General features: G+C 43.3%; 1 protein-coding gene across 1 annotated transcript in view; it reads left to right on the top strand.

Moving 5' to 3' along the window:
* The window catches only part of LOC101286846 (uncharacterized), a 31,898-nt gene extending 24,338 nt beyond the window's left edge, over positions 1 to 7,560 (top strand). Inside the window, 2 exon segments of the mRNA XM_049695321.1 lie at positions 4,542 to 4,695; positions 6,544 to 7,560. Coding sequence (XP_049551278.1) covers positions 4,542 to 4,695; positions 6,544 to 6,648 — 259 coding nt within the window. The 3' untranslated portion in view covers positions 6,649 to 7,560.
* Positions 7,561 to 16,075: the final 8,515 nt, after the last annotated feature.

Genomic DNA, 16,075 nt, shown 5'->3' with positions numbered 1-16,075 from the left:
GACACGTTTGCCCAAAAGTTTTGCAGGTAAAGAAAATGTCGCATTTCTTTCTTTTTTTAACTGGAATCATAAGAACGAATGAGATAAGGAGGAGAGGGAACTTGCTTTGGTTGAGTTCCCGCCATGTGCCAACTCCGTGGAATAGCAATCATATCACCATCTTTACAGATGAAGAAATAGAGAGAGAAGTTGCCTAACTTGCCCCAGGGTCACAAGCTTGTTGTAGCAGACCTTACATTCACAGGGTTTTTCTGACTCCAGTGCCCTGTTCTTTCCTTTATATCATGTTTCTTCATCTCTTCCTGCAGCTCAGAGCTTAGGCTAGGTGTTTATGTGGCTTTGAGTTAAAAACAGGAGAATGCTTAATTTGGTAGAAAAATCTTTCAAAATATGGGGTACATGGAGAGGAAGGAAATAAAAGAGGATATAGTGCTAAAAATGTTAAGTATCATTCTGAGACCCCTTTCTATACATAGCATTACATTGTACAGCTCCCTAATAAGTAGTACTATTGATAAAGGAGAGATGGGGCCTATCAAGGACAGTGATCTAGACTGAAGAATTAGGAACGTGAGGAAAAGGTTAACCAATGATCTGATTAACGGTGGTGCCTAGAATCTGACTCTCATCTCTCTAGAGAGTGTATCATGTGCTATGGTTCTCTAGCTTAGAGTAGCAGTCATATTTACATCTGAACTGTATTGATATTTTTTAATAGTCTCCAAGTATCTATAAATTAATAGACCTAGTACGTGTTTGGGGCTCTAAAACTCTGCCAAAAATTGTGGTTGTTTGTGGCACTTAGTAGTTAAAAGTTCTGCACAAACTTACCAAGATAAAAGAGCAAGTCAATGTTCTATGTTCTCTTATGTGAAAATCAGTCTGGTGCAGCCACAAGAGGAGACACAGGAGAGACTCAGGAAAACAAAATTATTATACTCAGTTCCTAGAAACATCCATCATGCCATGTCATACAGGGCCACAGGTCGGGAGCAAGGAGAGTGCTTAGGCCATGACCTGGAAAGGCAAGGCAGGGCAGAGGAACAGTTTAAGATCGGCTACTTTGAATAATTCCAGCGGGCTTTGGGCTGTAGGAGAGGTCTCTAGTTGCCTGTTAACTAGCCCTGGGATGATTAAAGGAGAGAAATATTGCCTCCTGGGTTGCAAGGGTCAGAGGACGTATGGCTCAGATTGGTTAGTTTGCATATCAAAGGCATGCTGGGCCCTTAGCTATCTCTAAGAATTGGCTATGCAGGGAAGGGCAGTCTCTCCCCAGCCAGCAAGGTTTTTTTAAAGATGTTAAAACATCATAATAAACAAAAAAGAAATTTTAAAATATAAGCAATACAGTCAACAGTAAGGTACGAACAAAGCTGGACCCAGAGGCTGAGAGAGAGAAAATAATTTTGTGGATTGGTGGGAGAAAAGCATAGGAATGACATGGAAGGAGTCAACCAGGAAGAGGTTTGTGGGATATTGGGCTTCTGTGCTCTTGATTTAGGCTGAAAATAAATGTTTCCATTAGAATACTCTGCTTTTTGGTACTGTTGGTTAAAGAAAAATGCACAGCCTAAAAGTTGCAAATGTTTTATTCCGGGAACCTTACTGAGGACTATAGCCCGGGAGACAGTCTCTCAGATAGCTCTGAGGATCTGCTCTGAAGAGGTAAGGGAGGAGCCAGGATATAGAGGAGTTTTTACAGCAAAACAGCAAAAAGAGCAAAAACCCATGTGGTTGAACATCAAAGGACTACTGCTAATCACAAAAAACAGACATCACAAGTTAATGATTTTAGTGATTTTCTACATATGGGAAGATGCAAGAGTCTGGACTCATTAAAATTATTTCTTAGATATGCATCTTACCTATCTAGGGCCAGTATCCTGTTTTCCTCTATCCTGAATTCCCCTCAGGGTACACCGTTGGGGGGCAGCTGTATCGGCTGATGACTTGGTGGCAGGCAACATTCTTTGTTTAGTGGAATGGCAGGCGACATTTTTTTGTCTGCAGTACCATTATTTTAAGAAGATATATACAACCTGTAAGGGAGGTATATATATAGAAAGTGCCTTGGGAGTTTAGAGGAAGGTCAGAAGTGGCTGGATAATGAGCTCTGCCTCACTGGGCCCTACTGGGCTAGAAGGTCAGACCCATGGGGGACCCATCTTTGTATCTCAGACGGTTCCTGACACAGTACCCAGTACATAGTAGATGCTTGATACATCACTGTCACATGGGTGTTGAATGAATCATGGGCCTCTTGGCAGGGCTCATTGAGAATCATGAGAAAGCATGTGAATGATATGAGAAACAGGAGAAAATGTTTATATATCCATTGAGCAACTCCAAGCGCCATCCTTGAGCTATCAGGATAAGTCAAAGTTTTTATTCAGTGTCTCAGTATATAACTGTATGCAACTATCTTTTGTTAATTCTCACAAAAACGTGAAAAGGGTGGTATGATTTTTGCACTAGTACAGTGGTTTGATATGCAAATAATAGAGTTACATTTATCTCTCTTTGAACTTAAGTTCATAAGCCCCTACTTCTGCTGACAAAAAGATTAAACTTTTCAATTCCATGTCATTCAGCCACATTTACAGTTTAAAGTGGTCAGTTTGAGATATAAAATCAATTAATTCAAGATTATCCCCTTTTACCTTTGTTTTAATTGCCTCCTCTTTACCCTGTTGGTGAGGGAGGGATTCCGCCCTAAGGTTATGGGGATGGCCAAACACATGACACTAAATACTGGACAGATGGGATCAACAGCAGTTTACTGGTCACATGTACTCACAGCTGAGGGGAATAGAACATAGCATGCCATGCAGGGCCACAGAGGATTTGTACTTGTGACCGGAGTGAACAACTAGGGGCTTGAGAGGCAGGCTTTGTAGTATCAAGAGGATATAGTGCTTCCTGGCTCCCATAGGAGGATGTGATTGGTTCATTTGAATAATTTGTGGTCTGGCAGGGAACTGAAACCACTACTTGGGGATAAGCAGGGATTGTACTTGGTCCCTTTGATAAGGAAGTTTGTTTGACTAGGGGACCTTACCCGTGGGAGCAGAGTAGGCAGGGGAACTTATAGTTAGGTCATTCAAAGCCCTCCCGATTTTACCAGATGTCAAGGCAGCACTAATACTGGACCTTACCTTAAGCCTTACGCCACACCCTTCTCCTCCTTTATCCTTCTCAGAGGTGATCTAAATTCCTGGGGGTGCTTATAAATCATCCCAGCAGTTGAAGAGGAGTGGCTACCTCACCCATCTCTGTCCAATCCCAGATCTCTTCTGATTGGCCTGCTGCTCAGCACCCACTTGGACACCCCCTTGTGGGGCCTTAGGCACTCCTCAGGTCTTTCCACAACACTTGACTATCTGCTCATCTCTGGGAGGCTGCCTCATTTCCATCAGTGCTAACATCTCCCTCAGTCATTGCTAATCTCCTTTTTCTTTGTTTTTTTTTGCGGTACACAGGCCTCTCACTGCTGTGGCCTCTCCCGTTGTGGAGCACAGTCTCCGACGCGCAGGCTCAGCAGCCATGGCTCACAGGCCTAGCTGCTCCGCGGCATGTGGGATCTTCCCGGACCGGGGCACGAACCCGCTGCATCGGCAGGCGGACTCTCAACCACTGCGCCACCAGGGAAGCCCACTAATCTCCTTTTTGATATCTGCTTTATGCATGACTTGGCAAAGCCCATGGAGGATTTAGGCAAAAGATCCCTTCTGTCCTGGGGATCTTTTGGATCCCCCCGAAACTGATCCTGTTTCATCATCTTTTCTTGGGCATCCACAAGATCTAAGCTCTAGAGACAGTCTTTCCTTGCTCACTAAACTCATTTCCTTTGGGGCAAGAAAATGATTGTAATTTATCAAGCATACTTCCTTCTCTGTGACTTATGGTATAAATTCCATGCTCTAGTCTTCAGGATTTTTGGTTCTTGATATGCAAAGCCAAGTTTTGTTCAAAACAAAACAAGAAGCTTTCTCTCTTAAACCCCAGGCTCTTATTATTTAACTTAAAATTTGGTTTTACATATCAGGAATTGCTGTCTCAGCTACTGGTCTTAAAATAAATTCAACAACTGATGTCTTTGTTCTAGAGCTACAGCTGAGCTGTCCAGTACAGTAGCCACATGTGGATATTTTAGTTTAAAAGTTTAAATTAATATTGATTTTGGTGATATAAGACTTAAAATTCAGTTCCTCAGTCATGGTAGCCACATTTCAAGTGCTCAACAGCTATATGTGGCTAGTGGCTACCATATTGGACAGTCAAATATGGAACATTTCCGCCCTGCAGAAAGTTCTGCAGCTAGACCGTGCTAGTCTAGAGGATAGCTACCTTTCCCTTGAGGGCTGTGAATTGTGAGAGTGAAGGGCAGTGTGTAAAGAAAAGGGAGTGAGGGATGATGTTGCTGAGGAAGAAACCTGTTGATATCTCAAATTGTTATCTTGCTCCAGTAACCTTGAAGAGAGTTTTGAGCTTTAGAAACTTGAGTAACTGCTGTTAATGAGATTCCCTTCCTGTTTTAGTAGAAGAACATTTTTGGCAGCTGGAAATGCTCCTGCCTACCAGTCTGTCACAGATGACATGTAGCATGGGTTGCCGCCACTGAGCAACTCTCTCATGAAGAGCATGTTTGCTTCCCAGCTCAGCTTGCCACAGCTGCTGGATCCACAGAGCCTCCAGGTGTGTTGAGAGCTATTTTTATACCAATCAAACGTGCATTGTGCTGGAATGCCCTTTAGCCTTCGTAGGCTCTCCTTCACTCACGTGGTAGAGTGGGCTAGGCCCCCATGGCCCGCTGTTATTCCCAGTCAGGTGCTCTCCCTCTAAACCGCTCAACAGGCTAATTGGGACAACAGCTTATCTGCTCACAGCTGGTAGCAAAACCAACACCTGATCTCTTCCATGTAATAAATAATAATGATAGCAATTACGATACGTAAATTAGGTCAGCAGCTGAGTTGTGAACAGCCCGGTAACAACATGCGTTATTGAATGTAATCCTGGCAACTATTATTGCTCCTAGGCACTAACTATATTACCCACCTGCTACAACTAAAGAGTTTGAGGTTCTAGAAGGCCAGAGATCAGACTGCTGCATAGTCATGGCAACACTAGGTCACAAACTGTATTAGTTATCTATGGCTTCAGAGCAAATTACCCCCAAATTTAGCAGATTGACACAATAAACATTAATTATCTCATATAGTTTCTGAGGCTCAGGAGTCTGGGAGCAGCTTAGCTGGGTAGTTCTTGTTCAGGATCTCTCATGAGGCTGTGGTCAAGGTGCTGCACCTCTTAATGGGAAGAGAATCAAAGAATTTGTGGACCGGGACTTCCCTGGCAGTCCACTGATTAAGACTTTGCCTTCCAATGCAGGGAGCGTGGGTTTGATCCCTGGTCAGGGAGCCAAGATCCCACATGCCTCGTGGCCAAACAAAACATAAAACAGAAGCAATATTATAACAAATTCAATAAAGACTTAGAAATGGTCCACATCAAAAAATATCTTTTTAAAAAAAAAGAATTTGTGGACATATCTTTTTTTTTTTTGGCCTCACAGTGAGAACTTAGTTCCCCAGCCAGAGATCGAACCCGTGCTCCCTGTGGTGGAAGCTCAAAGTCTTAACCACTGGACCCCCAGGGAAGTCCCTGTGGGCATATCTTTAAAACCACCTCAGAAGCCCAGATCTTTTGACTCCAAAACCTCCAACTTAATGTTTTATGTTACAAAGCTAAGCCAAGCAACGCCAGCATCAACCCCAGGTAAGTCTCACATTTCTACCTTCCATAGCTACAAGACAGTGACTCTTGGCCCAAGCCTTGCACTCATCTAGACCCGAAGACAGGGTTGGACCATGACCGTTGGGCCTGCTCCTGCGGCCTTTGAGTGTTGCCTGGGGTTAGGTGGATGCAGGTGTCCTGGCTCCCTGCTACCTGAATCAACTCCAACTCTGGGAATTGTCTGAAGCCAGTACCGAGTCTGGAAGTGTAGAATGGGGTCAGGTGGACAGGCCCACTATATCCAGGACTGCATGTCATGCCCCAGGGAGTAGGGGATGCCTTGGCTGTTGGACAGTGATGTGGAGAAGACAGAGGCCCATGTGTAACGTTGTGGCATTGGTTTTGAGTTGATGCCTAGAACTGGAGCACGATGGAGATAAAGGACAAATATTTAAGGTTTGAAATATTGAAAAAATTTGAGTAAGTTTACTTTTTTTGATTATAAATATGTACTATTGGTTTTATACTATTCTGGGACTTCGAAATACTGGTGTTGACTATTTACACTGAAATCTTAAGTACCCTCAGTGTTTAGTCGCTTTCTGAAAAATCAGTTTAAAAAATAAGATTATTACCGTCTCCTGCGCATCATCCAGGACTCTCCATCAAGAACTATTTCTATGTAATAGAGAAATCACCCCACAGCGTTCTGGTGTGCAGACACAGACATCTTGTTCATATACAAGTGTCTATTTCTTATGGACATTATTATGCAGCATTATTATATTTATTATTTGGTTCTTTTAGGCATTTGTGCTGTTCCCTTGGAGAGCATTTCTGGAAGATGGAGGACCATTTCCAGTTACAAGTAGCAGCCCAGATACCCTAGAATATAAGATGCAGGTAGGATAGGTCTTCCCACTTGTCACAGAGAGAGCCGAATGCAGACTGCAAAGCAGGTGTCATTGGGTCCGTAGGTCTGATCCTTCATACTCTAGTCAGTGGTGAATAAGTTATGAGATAAGCAAGGTGTTTGGTTATGAAACTAAACCCAGTGCTACAAGGTGAGTCATGTTTTCTTATGACAGAAGAAAATCGTGGTTTCAGCTGGCATCAGACTTGAAACAGATGAAATACTCATGGCTAATAATGATCTGAGGGAGTGGTCATCCATTTCTGGTCACTCTTGGGAACTCTTAGAGTAACTCCCAGGCTGGCAGTTCAGAGACGTGTGACTACTGACCAACCTACAGTAGTAGGAAGAGAACTCTTTAAGCAGGACTCAAAGGGAGAATTTCTTTCAATTATATGTTTCCCCCTGATGATTTAAGCAAGTATTATTGTGTTTTCATTTTTTTAAATAGAAAATATTAAAAAAGTATTATTAACAACATTAAAGTCAATGGCACATTTGCTTCAAAATAATATGGAGGTGGGGAGTGATGAAGATGGGGCAGGACTGGCCATAGGTTGGTGGTTCTTAGGGCCGCGTGATGGGAGCTATTCTGTTTGCTTTTGTATGTGCTCAAAAGTTTCCATAAGTAAAAAGATTATTTTTTAAAAGTGAAATAGTAAGAATGGCTTAAAAAAAATTAATCATAGTCCCCCGCTAGGGGACGGTCACAGTTCATTTTGGTTTTTTTCCAGTATTTTCCCTGTGCATACATGTATCACACTATACATACACCACATACGGACACCACCATAAGGTTTAGGAAACTTGGACTTCCACACAGAGCCGAAAGTCTGATATGTTCAAGGGGGACTTTGAGCTAGATATGTTGCTCTGAGTTTTATGGATTTTTTTTTTAATAGTTGAGAGCATGGGGCTTGTAAACACAACTACTCCTAATTTTCTCCCTCAAAGCCACGTGTAAAGGATACATAGAAGCGTTCAAAACGGATGTTTTGGTTTCATTTTGTTCCTTTTTGTTTTTAGCTATGCCTCTGTAGGCTGAGTGACCGTGACCTCAAGGTGGCTCATGGAGAGCTGGCGGACAAGCAGCTGCTAATGGACGATGTCCTTCTGAGTAACTATCATATGATCATGGAGCGTCCCCCAGGATGGCAGGCCACACTGGACAAAAATACACAGGTATTCTTGGTGAACGGTCTACGTACTTGACCAGTGCTGCATTGTACTGAAGGACCTTTCTATCTGGGAGATGGACTAGATAGCTTCATCCATCCCATAGCCTCTCCCAGGGTCCCGGGACTGTGCTTATGCCGCACGGGAGCAGCAGTGAAGCAGGGGTAGCCCGTGAGAGCCCCTCCAAAGTATGTTCTTTCACAGCAAGTCCCATGATCAGTGGTATATCTGTTTCTTTTAATTTTAAAACTAGAACAAACTTCATGGGGGGCGGTCCGTTGAAACCAATTTGAACTCCAACTGGCTGCTTTTCCTTGTGAGTCTCACACATTTCGGGCTGGAATTGGCAGGGTATGACAGAGGCCCCAGGTGAACGTCTTCAGCCTGGCTCCAGTCTGCATCACTCCGCTAGCCCATGGACTCCTAAGCAAGCACTCCCTTCTCCGGACTTGCCTCCCTGAAGCTCTAAGGTACCAAGAGCCAGTAGTCCCCCTAGTATCATAACTTGAAACAATTCTGCATGATTCTGGAACTAGACAGAGACTTGTCTGGACGTGGGGTAAGCTAGCCAGTGCCCCCATTTAAAGAGTCCCCTTTTCAGAGCCAAAGTCTCTGCAGCAGCCATTTCCATTTCCTTACCTTCCATCCACTCCTTAGAAACTGTGATCTGTCTTCTCCCTCATCTCATCAAGACTGCTCTCACTGAGAGCACCGTGGTCCTTGTCACTAAATCTCCTGGATACTTTTCAGTCCCCTTCCAACCTGAATCCTTAGCAGCATTTGACACAGTGTGTCCTTCTTGAAGCCTCTCTGCCCTTAGCTTCTAAAGCACAACTCTCTCCAGTTTTCCTCTGACATCGTGGGCCATGCCTTCTCAGACTTCTGTGTCAAGTGCCCTCCCTCTGCCAATCCTGAAAATGTTGCTTTTTGGGTTCTGTCCCACTTCCACCACTGCCAGGGCTGCATTTTGACTTCCATGACTCTAGCTACTTTTGTCTTTGTGGGCCCATTTCTCCATTAAAAAACATGAAGAGTTATAGTTTACAACTGTGTTAATATAAAGAAAAATATATTAATATCATAAATTATAGCATTTTATTCAACCTAAATATTCTTTTTCTTTCTGATTTTAAAAGAAATTAAAACATTTTGTGGGCCCTAAGCACTGTGCCTTCTGTGTCTAATCAATAAGTTGGCCCTGAACACTATTAATAGATCATTATTAATTAATAATGTCTATGATTGAGATCTGTTCAGAGGCTTTATTAACTATTAATTTCTTTAATTCTCACAATAATCTTGTGAGGTAGGTACTTTCATTATTCTCATTTTATAGATAAGAATACCAAAACTCAAAAAGATTAAATGATATGCCTAAAAGTCACTTGCCGAGAGAGAAAAGAAACGCAGGTTCCAACCTAACAGTCAGGCCCCGGAGCTCCCCCATACTCTTATCCATGATATTGCTCCACTCCTCGCCCTCTCCATGGGCAAACCCAGCTAATTTTATAACTTGGATGGCTTTATGCGATGACTCCAAAATTTATATGTCTAGTCCAAATCTCAATCCTATCATATTCATATGTTCAACTGCCTTGTTCCATCTCAGAGATACCGTGTCCCAAACTGAGCTCATTTTACTGCCCCTAAAGGTGCTCCTCCTTCCTTATTCCCTGTCAGTTAACCACCACCTGCCCAGTTACCCAGGCAAAAAAAATCTGGACACCCATCTTTGATTTCTGTCTATCATACCCCACAATCAGACACCAAGTTCTACTATCCTATTATTTTAATATCTTCCAAGTTTTCTCCATCCTCCCTCAGCACTCCCCTCCACCAGTCCAAATCACTGTCATCTCCTAATGCTGGGCCAAGATCATAACCTCCAAAGGACTCCCTGTATTCCCTTTGCCTCCTTCACGTCCACTCACCAGGATAGTATTTTAAAATGCAAACCCGATTATGTCACTTCCCTCCTATAACTCTTCAATGACTTCCAAATGCCCTGAGAATAGAGTCTGGGTGCCTTAACCAGATCTTCACAACCTGAATCATGCCAATATCTCTACCCTCAACTCCTTTTATTTTGTCAGATGCACCATGCTCTCTCCTCAGTACCTTCAGGCAAACTGGCCCCTCTGGTGGAAAACTTCCCTGTCCTCCCACTCTCTGCTTCATCATCTGATTAACTCCTACTTATCCTTCAGATTTCAACTTCCAAACCACTCTTTCAGAAGCTTTATCTGATCTCCCACCTTTGAGCCAATACCCCTCTGTGCCAGTTAGGGTGCACCTACTAGAAGTAACTAGTCATGACTTAAATTAGAAAGTGTATTAATCTTTCCAAACAGGTCTAGAAGGAGGCAGTTCATGTTGGTGCAGGCACCCAGCTCTGCCATCCTGGGTATGTCAGCAAAATGTCTCCCTCATCCTTGTAAGATGAAGACAGGAGCAAAAAAGCTTTCTCCTTAAGGGGCTTTGTCTTTTTATCAAGGAGGGAAATCTTTTTCAGAAGACTTCCAGTAGATTTTTCTTGTGTCTCACTGGCTAAAACTGAGTCACAAGTCCATTTCAGGCCAACTAGTGGAAAATGAAGTATGTTAGATGTGCCAACTAAATTCCACAGCGGGATTCAATGCCTCACCCAGAGGGAGCATTTGCAAAGCTGGATATAGACCAAGTAGTGCCAAGACCAAGAAGCCTGCCAAAGGGCCCTTTGGTCCTTCTGTTTACTCTCTTTTGGCCCTGTTTCTGATGGATTACCATCTTTCCCTGACAATTCTGCCCTCCCCTGCCTTGTTCTTTATCCTGTTTCCTGTTCCTTCTCCCATCCTGTAAAACACTTAGGAAGAGAAGACTTCTCTTAACAGGAATATATTAACAAGGTAAGTTTGCTTTTAAATTATTATTTATTTTAATTGGTTTTATTTTATGATTGGTTCCATTTAAGAGTATTTCAATATTCATAGACAATAGGCAGCCCTGGAATTTATACTGCCTGTGACTTAGGACTCTAGGTTTCCTGTCCCAGCTATGCCACCAGTTCTATGACCTCTTAGACTTCAGTCTCTAAGACTCCCAAGTGAAGGTGATGGACTAGCTCAGGACCTTTAAAATGGTCCCAGGAGCCCTGGGTTCCTCAGAGGCACCTTGGGGCTTTTTGAGTGGAGGGGCCCAACTACATGGCCTGTAGGCAGCCCCCTCCTTGTCACCACGCTTGACCTTGGTCTGTTGGATATCTTGGGTCACTGAGTAAGATTTCATTTGCTGAAAGGCTTCTGAGGATAAAATAAATTTGGAAACGCATGAATTAGCTGATTGTTGAGGAGGTAGGCTACTAGGTGGAAGGGTTGCCAGCTGTTGGCAGGAGTTCACTCTCCCCTTGGTCTTGCTCGTAGTTCTTCCCCTAACCACCTCTCTTTCTGGCGGCCCCACCCCCATCCTACCCTCCCCATATGTTAATAGCACTGATCTAGGGTCCAGTTACATCATGTGGTGGTTCTTCCGGTTCCTGACCAGGAAACTTGAGTGTCCAAGGTGTTGTTACCTGAATGTCCTCTGAGTCCCTTCCTGTCATAACATCATGGTCCAGGTGTGCAAAGGAAAGCTGAGACACTGTCTTCAGGCTGAGGGTGGGATACAGGTTCCCCTTCTGTCTGTCACTCTCTGGGTAGCCCTGGCCCTCACATCGCTGGTGCAGGAGAGCAGGGACCTGAAAACCTTATTCCCTCCACGTCCTCCTGGGCTCACAGCAGCCCCTCAACAAACACTTATTTAATGAAAGCACCAAAGAATGAATGAACAAATAATTTTAAAGTGAAATTTCCTATTGAATAATAAATTCAAATCAAGAGACATGTTCTCTGCCTAACTTTTAAAGGATGGGAGGAGGAATAGGAGATAAGATAAACTTAAGTTTCCATTTCCTTACCCATAAAATGGGTAAAATCCCCAATTTAAAGTTATAATATAGCTCTACCATGATGGGTTGTTAAATCTTGAGTGTGTGGAAGAGCTCTTTCCAAAATGCAGAGGCTAAACATGAAAGGCTCAATTTTTCAACGGCAGATAAAATGTTGGCACCCAAGTAAAAGAGTTTTAAAGTGAGTGGTTCACAGCTCAAGCAGAAACTTGAAATGGAGACATTTCTCTCCTTTCTATATACTGTCTATTCAGGAAGGACGCTTATACTCTCTAAGCTCTACATGTGCTGCTGGTCTGTAAACCATTCCTCCTGGGGAGAAAAGTCATTCTCCAAAGACTTCATTCTGCATGAGCTGAATGAATGTAAAAGGTCATCCTGTAGTGGTCTATGACTAATTAAAAAAAAAAAAAAAAAAGAATTTCTGTAATGCTTTCAGCCAGATTTGTCCAGAGTACAAGGATTCAGAAGTCGGTTCCAAAGCAGCCCAAAGACCTCCAGACTGCTGGGGGGCCCGCGTGATGCAGTGATGTCCCTTGCTTTGCTGAGATCATTTCTGGTGCTCTGGAAGCAACTGGAAGCTCTAAAGGAGCACTGGGGCCGACTCAAGCTGTGAGACCGGGACATCAGTTCTCGGAGCTCTATGGGTGAGTGTGCTCAGGGGGAAATTCATGTGAAGGAGTGGAACCTGGGACCTGGCAGATGACTGCCCTTGCTCTGAGGGTGACGTTTGGTCCATGAATTTGGTATGCCTAGCCCCACTGATCACAGAGGAAGCTGGGCAGTGTGTCTCTGTGAACAGTGCTTTACGGGAAAAGCTGAGTTCTATTGACTGCAGGGACAGCCCTGGATTCCACTGAGCAACACTGTATATCATTTTCCCAGAGTTCTGTCCCTGGGAACTGGTGCTTCTGAAGTGTCCCTTCAGTGCTAACTCTAAGCTTTTTAGCTCATAGGATCCCAGCAAGAATTGAGTGGGGAGTGCTGCTGCCGTGACCTCCTCTCCGCTCTCTGCCCCATTAGACCCAAGTCTAATGAGTCTCTGAGAGCCTCAGGCATCACAGCCAAGGGTACAATATGGTGCAGCATGAGGTGTTCAGTATGCAGAGTGCTGGGTTGTTTTCTCAACTTCAGGCCCTGGCTGGGGTGACTTAGCTGGTGGGAAAGGCATGTGGTTTCTGCCATGTGTCTGTAACCAAACCAGCATTCACTAAGCACCCAACCACCACCCCAGGACCTTACTGAGGGTATTAGGGCTCACTTTGGTGGCCGAGTCCAAATTGTCTATCTTATGAGTTATGACAGTCAGCTTTCCTGGTAAACAGGGAGTGAGGAGACTTGTCAATATTTTGAAGAATGAAGACTGAAATTAAATGTGCCCAATGGGAAAAGGCCTCACGATTTAATATTGACTAAGGGAGTGGTAACTGTGGTGGATTTAGATGTCGATGTAAGTGTCTGTGATGAGTTGGGAGGTTTATGCATGATGACAGGAAACAGAACATGAATGAAAAGAATTGTCAGAGAATCTGAAAGAGAAAAAATGTTTGTTAATTTCTGTCTCTCTTCTTTAATAGAACTCACATTCTCTACCCTAGCATGAAAGCCATAGCTAGGCGGATCGGGAAAGAAGATGAATTTGAAGGACTTATAATAAGTAGTAAGTCTACTCTTCCCCCTAAAGGAGCTTCAGAAATTGAAATAAAAACTCAGCAGGTATGCAGGAGCTATTTTTTTTCTTTTTCTTTTCTTTTTAAATAGATCTTTATTGGAGTATAATTGCTTCACAATACTGTGTTAGTTTCTGTTGTACAACAAAGTGAATCAGCCATATGCATACATATATCCCCATATCCCCTCCCTCTTGAGCCTCCCTCCCACCCTCTCTATCCCACCCCTCTAGGTGGTCGCAAAGCACCGAGCTGATCTCCCTGTGCTATGCGACTGCTTCCCACTAGCTATCTATTTTACATTTGGTAGTGTATATATGTCTATGCCACTCTCACTTCACCCCAGCTTCCCCCTCCCGCCGCACCCCGTGTCCTCAAGTCCATTGCAGGAGTTATCTTGAACTTGACTTGAAAATTTGCTTTATGACATTAGCATGTAAAACTACAGATATACCCAAGTGGTGTTTTTGCTAAGAAGATAAGTGTTTATTGAGGGTTTGTAAATTGCTGAACAGACTCTGAGGAAACTCAGTATGTAAAGGTATGTGGGGCTTTGATTAAGCAAATAACTACCCTTTAATATCTCAGTTCTGTAAGTCTAGGTTTTCATATTTTTATTTTCCTCAAATTAAAAAAAAAAGACAATAGAAAACATAACCACTAGCATCTTAAACATAAAATCCCGCACACAGGTATCTCCCCTGCAACACGCACACTCATGGAAGGGGAATATTTAAAATAGCTCCTGTGATTGTTCTTCCGAGAATAAGACAACACACTTTATGTACTGGTCTATTTGGTGTGTGTTGATGGTCTATGTGGAGGGGTTGTTTTCCCAAGTGTTTGTTCCTCTTGGTCCTGGGATGCGGGCTCTGCCTGGCTGTGCTTATTGTAACAGGGAACAAAGACTCCAGCTGGTTGGGTGTAAGTGCAGAGGTGCATGTCCACTGAGCATCCAGGAGAACTCAGCACTCGCCCCCACCCCCACCCCCTGCCCACACACACACCCCAGTCCCAAGCCCGTTGCTTACCCTTCTGAACTCTGCTTCCTCTCTAGCACCTGGGGTCCTCTGACAGGGAGAAACGTGGGCTTTGCAAGCATAATGGGTAGAGTAAGAGCTCAGGGGTATTGGAACACAGTTTTTTCTTGATCATGTATGGAGTTTTAAATCTTCCCGTGAAATTCTCCTTGGTATCTACATTGAGTTTCAGACCTAAGCGCTTCTTATAATAACAGCTCATGAAATTCCTGGCCACATTTAGAGACTCCAAAACACAAGAGGTCGTTTCGGACATTGAGCACTTTGCAATTTAGCAGAACCTGGTAAAAAGGGATATATTTTATCAATCAAGATGTGGGCCAGGAAAAAAAGATGTCTGTCTCCAAAAAGGTGCATCTACCCCACTTGGGAACCCAAAAAAGGAACCGTTTCTTCTTCCCCAGGAGAGAGTAACAAAAGGACTGGACCCAGCCCAAGGCCCTTATGCAAGAATTTAGGAGCCTAGAGCATTAGCCAATAGTGGAGAGTGGCTCTCAAACTGCTTACGCTAGCTTCAGAAACTTCTGGAAAATCTTGAAATTCATATGATCCAGGAGGTATTAAGTTAACAGAGAGATAACACTAGTTGTATCAGAAAAGTCCAAGGAGCAGCATACTCTCCCTATAGGTAAAGTATGTTTATTTTATTACTTTATAAAATAACATTTTTTTTTTCCTAATTATGAAAGCAATCCATGTGTCCATATTCATGGAAAAACAAAAACAAAAACACTACAACGCCCAGAAAATAGTATAAAAATTACTTTTTAACACCTTGGCCCAAGAAATAAGTACTTAAAAAAATTTTTTTTATTGAAGTATAGTTGATTTACAAGGTTGTATTAGTTTCTGGTGATTCAGTTATATATTCTTTATCAGATTCTTTTCTGTTGTAGTTTATTATAAGATATTGACTATAGTTCCCTGTGCTCAGAGAGAAGTACTTTTACCGTTTTGATATATATTCTTGACTTAAAGGGCTTTTAAGTAGAAAACATTTGTAAACTTCAGTCTCTGCTGATTAACTCATAGCTGAAATAAAGTTGAAATGGGGGAAACACATAAAGCTTTTTCTTATATATAAGCGTATATAAATATATATCTTAGAAATACATATATTTGGGATGGGAAGACAATCAAAATTGTTTCATTTGAGGTCTAAAGTCAGGGTGACTTAATGGGCAACTGACTAGTACACTCCCACAGGACTCTCAGAGGGGCACTTGGGGTTTAATGCTTTGTAGGTTCCATCTTGTACTCTTCATTTTCACTTAGAATTTGTATTTTGTAAGTGGCATCCAGTGAGTCAATGGAGGATGCACCACACACACTCCTGCTGCCTCCCCACCTTGCCAGGAGGAGTTCTCAGCTGCCTGCTCCTCTGCCCTCTGGCACCCCAGGCACCACTAACTTCCCCCTCACCATCTGCATCCAGCAATGGCTGCCACTCCCCACCCAGTGTGGGCCTGAGCACGGCGAGGGCATGTGTGGGGCATGTGTACCTGACAGCATTTCAGGGACCCCAGACTGGCAGCACCAGGCTATGTTTGATGGGTGACTCACTGGGTGTGAGCTTGTTGCCCATCCCTGGGAACCTAGAATATCCCAGGGCAGAGGT

This window comes from Orcinus orca, chromosome 12 (assembly GCF_937001465.1).
Source record: "Orcinus orca chromosome 12, mOrcOrc1.1, whole genome shotgun sequence".
Lineage (NCBI taxonomy): Eukaryota > Metazoa > Chordata > Mammalia > Artiodactyla > Delphinidae > Orcinus > Orcinus orca.
This window is presented reverse-complemented; position numbering and strand designations above follow the sequence as displayed.